This window comes from Benincasa hispida, chromosome 11, assembly GCF_027475165.1.
Source record: "Benincasa hispida cultivar pf3 chromosome 11, pf3_genome.v1.1, whole genome shotgun sequence".
Taxonomy (NCBI): domain Eukaryota; kingdom Viridiplantae; phylum Streptophyta; class Magnoliopsida; order Cucurbitales; family Cucurbitaceae; genus Benincasa; species Benincasa hispida.
In genome coordinates, this window is record NC_143488.1 from 684,980 (window position 1) to 696,598 (window position 11,619).

Genomic DNA, 11,619 nt, shown 5'->3' on the forward strand with positions numbered 1-11,619 from the left:
TCATGACTTTCCTTACGGAGGGCATTTCGGTGGGCAGAGAACCGCTGCGAAGATCTTTCAGAGCAGATACTTCTGGCTCACCCTCTTCAAAGACGCGAGGGAGTTTGTTCATAATTGTGACCCCTGCCAACGCACCGAGAATATTTCTTCAAGGGACGCAATGCCCTTGAACAATATTCTCGAAGTTGAGTTGTTTGATGTTTGGGGTATTGATTTTATGGGACCTTTTCCCTTGTCTTGTGGCCAACAGTATATCCTGCTTGCAGTAGACTATGTGTCAAAATGGGTAGAAGCAGTAGCCTGTTCTAGGAATGATGCATCCACTGTTTCCTAGTTTCTTACCAGGAACATTTTCACGCGATTTGGAACGCTAAGAGCCCTGATAAGGGACGAAGGTACGCACTTCATTAATCGCATCATTTCTAAATTACTTGCAAATAATGTTAGGCACAAGAACGCTACTGCCTACCACCCACAAACAAATGGTCAAGCGGAAGTATCCAATCAAGAAATCAAATCTATCATGGAGAAGGTTGTCAATGCTACATGGAAGGACTGGGCACAGAGGCTGAATGAAGCACTCTGGGCCTACAGGACTGCTTATAAAAACCCTATAGGTATGTCTCCATACTCTCATGTATTTGGAAAAGCTTGTCACTTACCTTTAGAGCTGGAGCACAAGGCATTTTGGGTAGTTAAGAAACTGAACATGAACTTGGACGTTGCGGGAGCTCAACGCAAACTACAGCTCAATGAGCTTGAGGAGTGGCGATTGAACGCGTACAAGAACAACAAGCTATACAAAGAGAAGAAAAAGCGTTGGCACGACCAATGCATCAGTAAAAAAGATCTTGTTGTTGGCCAAAAAGTTCTTTTGTTCAATTCACGTCTACATTTGTTTCCAGGGAAGTTAAAATTCAGGTGGTCAGGACCCTTTATCATTAAGACAATCTTTCCATATGGAGCAGTGGAATTAACACGAGAGGATGGCACCAACATATTCAAAGTAAATGGCCAAAGAGTAAAGCCATACTTTGAAGATGGACTGGAATGTCAAAAGTCCTCTCTCGCACTACGCAAAGTCAGCTGAGGCCCGCGTCGAAGCATCCCTGCGTTTGCATCGTCATATATTCCAGGGATGCTTCCTCTATCCTTGTCTTTTTGCATTCTGTATTTTATATTGTGTTTGAGTTTGTGGTTTGTTTGTCTGCCTATGTTTTCAAGATTGATTGTTCTTTGTTTTTGCCTTCATAAATTAGAAATTTTACTGTTTAAAAGTGGTGTATAATCGAGTTGAGAATAACAGACGCGTTAGACTCAAGTCTAACGCATGGCCCAGTTGAAAGGACGCGTCTTGAGAATACAAAAGTACTCGAGTGCTTAGAAACCTTGATGGAACACGAGACATACGCAGCGGAATTAGGACCCAATTACACTCTAATTACTCTTAAATTAAAGGAAATAAGCATGCATCATGAAGGAAAAAACAGTGAATTAAAAATGTAGAGATGCTACCTTTGAAGCTCCCGAAAGTCGCTTCTCCTCGTTGAATCTCGACCCGAACTCTTTTGAACCACCACTAGAGTTCACCTACTATCCTCTGGACTCAGAACCGAGTTGTGGGACCCGGTGGATGAAGAGAACTGAGAGAGAGAAAAGAGATGAAAATGAGGAATGGAATTTTGAGTAGGTTTGGGTGTTTCTTTTTTTTTTCTTCACAATGTAATTTTCCAGCCCAAATATCAGAAAACTAATTTTCAAAATGGCAAAAAGTCTTTTAACTAAATTGAAGATCCCAATTTATAGAAAAAAGGCATGCAACAATTGCATGAAAAAACTTCACAAAAACCCAACACCTAGAATCCACTCACTTAGTGGGCTTAATGTCTCCACTATAAGCCAACATCTAGCCCACTATTTTGTTAATGGAATTATCCAACAAAAGTTTGGATTTTCCCACTAACTATAGTCAAAGGGCAAAACAGTCATTTGGTCAAAGTCAAACTTTGACCAAAAAGTCAACATTTTGACTTTTATGATTTTTTCCGTGTTGACTAATTTTGACCTCCCGAGTATGAATCCGCATTCATTTTTTTGAAATTCAAATCACATTTGAATATAAGGTCGGTTAAAGTTTTGAATTTTCAAAGTCAAAAGTCAACTCTTTGACTTTTTACAACTTTGACAATTGCCATCATTTTCGAGCTTCCGAATATGAACGTATTCATATTCTTGATATTTAAATCACATTTAAATATTAAAGTTGTATCTCTAAGCTAAAAAAGACTCGACCACTATATCACATATACTTGTCGGTTTCTCTCTCTCTACCTAATTCGAATAATTCAAATTATTCTATCATACTGTTCTAAGTTTATTCCATATGAGCTAGTAGGGGAACCTAATGGACCTATAGATCATGAGCTCCAACGATCCAAGATTAGCTAGCTAAACTCTTTAGACGGAGCTAATCAACATTCGTTAACTAACAGGTCATTCTACTAAAGTCCTGTAGTTGCACTCCCCTCACTATAGATATATTTGTGTCCATTTGATATAACCATGATGAGTAAGTTAATCCTTCACAGGTTGTTCGTAATCTCGGCTGGGTCATAAAAATCATTTTACCCCCAAGACTACATCTTGTTCCTTAAGTTCCACTAATCCTCTAATGAACAATTGGTTTAAGGTCCAACCTATAAACCGAATCCCTCTCGGGCCAAGGAGAGGGTGGGGCCCCTTGTTCAAGACCTGGATTCAGTACTAAAGAGAACAACCTATCTACTATCCCTATAACGGGTAGGAGTGAATTCCGTCTTGCACCCTATGTTCCCAGCTATCCACCCGATCTTACCCCTGAAATGGGAGGCTTATTGGGCCAGCAATATTGAGCTGCCCTCACCTATGCAGATCTAAGAATAATTTCGAGTGAACAGAAGTTCATAGTTCGCTCAGGATTAAGATTAAGTTACCTATGTCATCAATTAACGAAATAGTCAGTTTTATACATAAAACGGCATTTAGAACATAAAAAGTGACTATTTCATGGTTCAGTCTTATGTAAACTCTTTACATAGGATACCCCCACTCACATATCTCTATATGAACGATTCAGGATCACATCGTTTGTACTATCTACAAAGTAGACCGCATCCATAGTGTCCCCATAATAAGGCGCCCAACCTTATTCATATACTATAGACCATTTTGGCTATATATTTGAACTTGATCCACATTTATGTCACTACATAAAGTTCAAATTACATTAAATAGCCTCGGAACCTTAGTTTATTGGATTCAAGATTACAATTTCAATAACAACTTTATCGAAAAACAAAACAGAATATATTTATTAATTTACAAACTACGAGTTTTAGGACATAAAATCCAACAAACTCCCAATTGGACTAAAACTCCTAGTAGAGTATCACAATGTTGAATTTAAGTGAGAAACATATGAGTACAATAAACATATGAATACAATAAACTAGGTCATATACCCAAAAATTCTCCCACTTGTCCTAGTTTACAAACTTCGTAGACCTAGACTCTGTAGGTGACCTTCAAACACTTTAGCCGTGAGGGCCTTTGTAAAAGGATCAGCAATATTTTGCTCAGAAGATATCTGGGTCACTACAACGTCTCCACGATGTACAATCTCCCGGATTAGATGGCATTTGTGTTCAATATGCTTGCCGCGCTTGTGGCTTCTTGGTTCTCTTGAGTTTGCAACTGCACCACTATTATCACAATATAGGGTGATAGGCAGATGCATATTTGGAACTACTTCCAAATCTATCAAGAATTTCCTCAACTATACTGCTTCCTTTGTTGCTTCACAAGCAGCTATGTATTCAGCTTCCATTGTGGAGTCCGCAATACAATTTTGCTTTACACTTCTCCACACTACTGCTTCTCCATTAAGAGTGAACACTGATCCAGATGTAGACTTTCTAGCATCTTTATCAGTTTGAAAATCAGAGTCAGTGTATCCAGTAAGGATCAAATCCTTAGTACCATACATGAGCATATAGTTCCTCGTTCTCTTAAGATACTAGAGGATATTTTTAACGGCAGTCCAATGATCATATCCAGGATTGGACCGATACCTACTGACTATCCCTACTGCGTAGCATATGACAGGTCTAGTACATAACATTGCATACATTAGGCTTCCTACTACGGAAGCATAAGGAATGCATCTCATATCCTCAACCTCTTGAGGTGTCTTAGGACACTGATCCTTTGACAAATGAATTCCATATCTATAAGGTAACAGACCTTTTTTGGAATTCTGCATCTTATACCTAGACAACATTTTGTCTATATAAGTTGCTTGAGACATGGCTAGTGTTCTATTCTTGCAGTTTCGAATAATCTGAATCCCGAGAACATACTGTGCATTTCATAAATCTTTCATTTGGAACTGCGTTGCTAGCCATTTCTTGATGTCAATTAGGTAACCTACTTCATTCCCAATGAGTAGAATATCGTTAACATATAAAATTAAGAACGCTATAGTAGAATTGACGATCTTCTTGTAAACACAAGGCTCGTCAACATTTTGTTCAAAGCCATAAGATTTGATCGTAGTATCAAATATTATATTCCAAGATCTAGAAGCTTGTTTCAACTCATAAATGGATTTTTGAAGCTTATAAACCTTTTGTTCTTGACCTTGTGCAATAAACCCCTCTGGTTGAGCCATATAGATACTCTCCTCAAGATCGCCATTTAGAAAGGTTGTCTTGACATCCAACTGCCAAATTTCATAGTCATAAAAGATGGCAATGGATAAGAGTATTCTAATCGACTTAAGCATGGCAACGGGAGAGAAAGTTTCTTCATAGTCCACTCCCCCTCTCTGGGTATAACCCTTTGCCACAAGTCGAGCCTTAAAAGTCTGTACTTTACCAGCTTGGTCTCGTTTTCTCTTGTAGATCCACTTGCAACCAATTTGGTTGATCTATAAGTTTTCAGACAGAATTGAAGTACATAGACTCCATTTCGAGGTCCATGGCTTTGATCCATTGATCACAGTCCACATCTTTTATCACCTGTTTATGGGTCGATGGATCCTCTATGCCGTCATCAGATATGACGACTTGTGTTTCTGTAAAACCCAAGTAACGATCAGGTTGATGAACAACCCTCCCACTACGTCGAGGCATTCTCAACTCTTGAGAAGGATGTGACTGACCAGATGTACTAGTTTTATCTATTACTTTAGTAGATGAACTAGCTCTATCTATAGCGTCTTTGGAAATTTCATTCAATACTAGTCTACTGTGAGGTTGATGACTTCTTATGTGGGCTTCCCCTAAGAATGTGGCATTTTTCGATACAAATACCTTATTCTCTTGAGGATCATAAAATAGACCACCTTTTGTTTCTTTTGGATAACCTACAAACAGGCATAGTTTTGAACGACGTTCCAATTTTTTATGATTTTGCACCAACATGTGTGCCGGACATCCTCAAATCCTAAAGTGACGTAAACTGCCTTTACGCCCTTTCCATAGCTCATAAGGTGTTTCTGAAATACTTTTAGAGGGAACTTATTCAAAATATAGACAGCAATCTCCAATGCATGTCCCCAAAAGGAATCAGGTAACTCAGCAAAGCTCATCATTGAGAGAACCATGTCCAACAAGGTTCTGTTTCTTCTTTCAGATACACCGTTCTGCTGAGGCATATTAGGTGCAGAAAGTTGTGACTTGATTTTGTGTTCTATCATATAGTCCTGGAATCTTAAGTCCATGTACTCCCCACCTCGATCTAATCGTAGTGTCTTAATTGTTTTACCTAACTGGTTCTCAATCTCAGCCTTATATTCTTTAAACTTTTCAAAAGAATCAGACTTGTGATGCATTAGGTAAATATGACCATACCTTGAATAATCATCAATAAAACTGATGAAATATTCATACCCACCTCGAGCTTTGACATTCATCGGTCCACAGAGGTCCAAATGTACGAGCTCTAAAGGTATTGTGGCTCTGAGACCTTTTCCAATAAAAGATCTCCTAATCATTTTTCCCTCAAGACAAGACTCACATGGAGGTAAAGAATTTTCTTCTAACTGATTTAGTAGTCCATTCTTAACCAATCTCTCAATCTTATTAAGATTTATTTGACCCAAGTCTTAAGTGCCGTAGATAGGCATTAGAAGAAACTTTTTGTCTTTTATTCTGAGTTTCGGCTGTTCTAAACATCTCAGTATTTAAGACAAATTTTGCTTTAGTTGGTCTTAACTTATATAAGTTGTTTTCAAGTATAGCAGAACAAATTTGAATACCTTTTCTGAAAATGAACACTTCATTAACTTCAAAAGATATTTTATAAATTTGTTCCATAATACAAGCGATAGATATTAAATTCCTCTTCATAAGAGGTGCATACAAAACATCTTTAAGTATGATATATCTATCGTTGAAAAACAACTTCAAGTCTCCCACTGCTTCGGCCGAGACAACCTCTCTTGTTCCAACCTTGAGGGTGATCTCGCCTTCTTCAATCTTTTTCCAAGAACTAGTTTCCTGAAAAGAGAAGCAAATATGTGTAGTGGCTCCTGAATCCAATATCAAGGTTAAGGTATCATCCTCCACTAAACATGTCTCGGCAACTAGTAAATCATATTTAACTTGTGCTTCTTTCAAGGCAGGGGCCTGAGGACATTCCTCAGTTAAGACAAATCACAAGTCATCTATTACTAGTGTTGAATTCATATTTTTTTTCCATGTTGAGTAATTATTGCCGTTTAGTTTCTCGAAAGCTAAGATTTGATCTAAAGAGCTAATCATGCTGAAAAGAAAAACATATCTTTTTTTAGTAAAACATTAATCTGTTAAATCCAATCAAGTTTAGCAAAAATACTAATAATATACCCTTAATCATTATATTTTGCAACGATATTTCAATGGTTTAGAATAACCTCCACCGATGGGTGATCAACGATATTTTGAACCAAGACTATCTTGACTAGATACTATCACCAGAATAACTCTTATTCCTACAGCAGCTCAGTTATCACTACTTTGGTCAAGAATTTACTAACACTTAGTAATTCTCATAAGTGTGACCCTCCATTTTCATACCTCAAAGATCAGAATCATTATGCTCCTGAAGTTGGAAAGACAAGAATAAAAATGGACCTGAGAGACCCTATCTATTTCTAGAGTTCGCGGAGTTCCGAATCCTATAATACAACCCTTCGATTGGTAAGTTCGCTCTAGGGAAGACATGCAGGCGCATTATAGGAATTTCACGGTGCGACCTAATGGAAGAGACCGTAGGATGTGTTGACATACTTCCTTCTCCCACTTATTATGAACAACTTACCCTATTCACCTTGGTATTGACTCATGCAAACACTCTCCGAATGGAGTCTGCTCCCAGGGTGGCCCAAAGCCAAGCATGAATCTCACGGTGTGAACTTTTAGGAACGCTAGATCTAAAAGTACATTACTTCTCTCCAGCAGAAGTGTTCTAGACGGTTAGGGTATAAAATACTTAGCGATACATTTCAGCTAACTAGGTGATTCATCCGAGTATAACTTTTATACTGGATTTTTAACCTACGATGTCTAAGTGATAAACAAATTTTATTACCTTACACTGCTCACACATGCTCATAAAACCGGTTTAACCTAACTCAGACACCAGCTTGATCTCCAGGTAGTAGGTGTTCCATGAACCGTCAACTTAAAAACCTTCAACCTTTGTCATCTTATCTGACTTTTTGCCAAGATCTTGCCGGGTGAGTTTTCTTGTAACTTTGGTTTTACAAGATATCGACCTATTTTCTATGAAAATTAGGATTGTTCAATGGTTAACCCTAAATGAGCATGCATCTTAACTTTGTTATAGATTTTAGAAGTCTAGGTTATTTTATAACAATTATAAAATAAATTATAACAATTATAACCCTAGAGCATTCATCTATAACATGTTTCCTTCAATCAAACATGCTTTAATATACCACTTATATTAAAACTAAGCATGCATAGTATATATTTTATAACACTTATCAGATATAACAAATGCATGTCACATGTTTTTCCTATGGTGGGATTTTAAAACTATATGGTATACTATATGCACACATAATCAAAGAACATTATACATCGCATGCATAATAGGTAAACAACACTAAAGTGGACCGATTTTAGCATTAAATACAAACAAATAACTAATTTATTACAAAATTCAGCAACCAGCTTCCCTGAATCGGCTTCAAACACTTTGAACCATCAGAAACCGCTCAGAAATCACTTGAATCGGCTAGAAAACACCAGAAACCAAGCTGAACCGGTCAAACCGGCTCAACCAGGTCAAACAGACCGGTCCAAACCATCTAGACCGGCTGGTCAATGCATGTTGGGGCAGTCAACAGAGGCGTGGGCGCGTGGGTCGCGGAGCGGATCTCGGGCAGGCGGGCAAACGGGCGCGCGAGACTGCACCAAGCGGAGCAGACGAGTGGGTCGGATCCGTGCGGGCAGGCGCGCGTGCGAGCTTCTCCGAACCAGGTCGGGTCTAGGCAGCAAGTCGGGTCTGGGACCTTGCTCTCGGGTCTGAAAGCTAATTCGGGTCTGTAAGCCATTTTTTCCTCCATTTTTGCTGTTGTTCTCTCTCCCGGAATCAAGAAATTACAGTCTAATTTCAACTCTAATGAATCCAACAAACCCAAGACGTCCCTTCAACTTCACATTTATTACAGACATCAGGCGCCGCCTGACGTCAGCCCACTAACCCTCTCTCAGCCTATAAAACGATCGAACAGTTCATTTTTTCTTCTTCCTCATTTCCCTCTCAAGCTCTCTGAAACTAAAAAGAAAAACCCTAGTCTCTCTGTTTCCCTCACCTCCGATCTGCTCAAGCTTATCTCCGGCCACAATGTCGTCTGCTTCAGATAGTCAGAACCAGACCATGAGCTTGGGAATGACTCGCCGGTAAGTTCCTACTCTTCCTCGTCTGTTTCGATTTCGCCTCCCCCGAGCCCTAAAAAAACCTCCAAACCCTCTGTCCAATCCAAACCTACGCACGGCGGAGAAACCTCCTCTTCCTCCCAAAGGCCATCGAAGCCCACCAAAACACCCACAAAAATCCCTTCCAAAACCTCCAAACCTATCGCTACTCTTTTGACCAAGACCCCTCAACCAAACCCAAAACTACCCATAAAGAAAAGCCCAAAACACCTTCGAAACCGAGGCAGTGTCCGTCATCCACGGCTGCCACTAATCCTTACACCAAGCCTGCCCCACCACTATTCATTCCTAACATAACCCCAGTGGGTGCAATGCATGACCCACTTCCAGCCTACCTTTACAACGCCCCATCTCCAGCGTGCATCCACCACCTCTACTTTCAATCCAACCCTTAGCAACCATCTACCCTATCGACTCAGACGCGTCTAGCCAACCACCATATTCGCCTATCGTCATATCCTCCCCTGGGATGCCTCATACCCCAGTGGGCACCCCTCCATTTACTCCACCCATAACCCACTCTAACAGTCCTGCGTCAGAACGTAACCCTGAAGAGTTGGCAGAATTGGCTCGACTGAACGAGCAGGAAGAATGGAGCCATTTTGGCGAGCCTCAATCAAGGCCAAGAGGAAAATCAAGTGATGCATTCCGAGCCACCTAACGCATCACTTGAGTTGGATGAAGCAGAGCAATACGCTATGATGCTAGAGGCAGAATTAGAAGAAGATGGAGAATTGGCCCAGACGCGTCTCAATCACACCAAACCGATGCGAATGAAGGGCCTTTAAAATCAAAGAGAGTGACAAGGAAAAGGAAATTAATATTGGAGGAAAAAGATGAGCAATCAACATCTAGTCCTGAGGAAGCAACGCATGGGAGTTGCTCAAGGCACGACGCACTAGATAAGGACTTGAAAGACTACCAGCCCACAAGGCAAGGGCGAAGGAAGACAGCTCTCCAAAGGGAATTGAAGAATGAATTGAGAGAACTGGCAAGGGAAGCCAAAGAGCACGCGACAGGAAAAAGCAAGGTAACCGACATGTTACCTAAGAAGACCTCGGGAAGAAAGCGTCCATTCAGTGATTTACTTGTAGAAAAGGGCTTCTTTCCTGAGCGCCACCCATTGCCTATATACATAACAGAAATAATAAATGCATTGGGGTGGAGTCAGTTCTGCGTTGAGCACATACGTATTTGACCCAACCTTGTCCGCATGTTCTACAAAAGCGAGTTTGACATGGAGAAGAACACAGCCTTTGTTGATGGGGTATTAGTGCGCTTCTCAGCTAAAAAGATCAACGAAATGTTCAACATCGATAGTAATCCGGACGCGGAAGGTAATCGCATCTTGGAGCAGCCAACACCAAGTCAATTGGAAGATGCGTTAAGGACGGTAGCCAAACCTGGAAGCAAGTGTCAAACATCTAGAAACGGAGCAAAGATGCTAGCCTCCAGGAACTTAACTCCAGACGCGAACCTATGGTACTACCTGATCAAAAGGAGCATCATGCCTACAACGCATGATGAAACACTTTCAAAGAAATGCGTCCCGGCTACCTATTGCATCATGCAATGCATCCCTTTAGACGTTGGAAGAATAATAAGGGATCAAATCAAGGCCATCAAGACCAAACCGTGAGGACAACTATACTTCCATGGCTGATCTGTGCATTGTGTGAACGTAGGGGCATCCCTCTGGGTGATGATCATGAAGAGATTGATGGTTTGATAGATATCAAGTTAGTAAGGCATCTACTTCACAGTTCACCGCATCAACCTGCCTTACCCACAAAAGAAGTGGCAACCAAACCTCGATCATCCAAACGCGCCCCCAAAAGAAGATGCGTCCAGATTGTTGAACACAACGATGAAGCTTCAGAGCATGAAGAGTATGAAGCAGAGCTTGAACTTATGGAAGAAGAAGTGCGCCCAAGCCTCAACCTTACTATCCATGACGTGTCATTGGCCCCGCCAGAAGGGAGTCCTGATCAAACGCACCAAGAACCAACTCATATGGATCAAGACATCCCTTATTCTTTTCCTTTGCCCCCACCAAGTCCAATTCCCAATTTCGTACCTCCTCCAATAATCTTTGAACCAACTGGTTTAGGATCGAGAAACGCAGCAAAATTTGAAGACCCAGTTGGAAGAAATGAAGAACCAACACCACCTCAAGGCAACGCTGATTTAGAAGAGTTGAAAACTTTTATCAGTGATCAGCTCAGATCACTGGCCGCATCCATCGAAGGTCTTCAGCAACAGAATTAGGTTCTAAGGGATTATCTAAGGCAGCAAACAAGACAGGTGCAAGACCAATTCGTTTATACAACGCAGTACATCAATCAGGTCTTGGTTGGGATGTTTGCTCTGCCTCCACTGCCTGACCATCTTAGAAACCCTCTATGCTTTATGGATGAAGACCCTGGAGAAGAACGCAAAGACGATGCGCCAGCACAATAGAGTTTTGGGTGTTAGGTTATTTCTATATTTTGATTTAATTGATGTTCTTTTGTATTTGCTTGACTTGTTTGTTTGCTTCATATGAATCTATGAAAATGAATGAGAAATTCCTATCATTTTGTTCCTTGCGTTTAACCTTAGCATACTTTATTTTTGTTCTTTAGATATTTTC

General features: G+C 40.4%; 1 protein-coding gene across 1 annotated transcript; it reads left to right on the forward strand.

Annotated features, from left to right (window-relative positions):
• The first annotated feature begins 523 nt into the window (after nt 1-523).
• Nucleotides 524-1,090, forward strand: LOC120081059 (uncharacterized). The gene is made up of 2 exons (XM_039035739.1): nt 524-617; nt 669-1,090. The coding sequence occupies exons 1-2, from the start codon at nt 524-526 to the stop codon at nt 1,088-1,090; spliced, it is 516 nt and encodes a 171-aa protein (XP_038891667.1).
• Nucleotides 1,091-11,619: the final 10,529 nt, after the last annotated feature.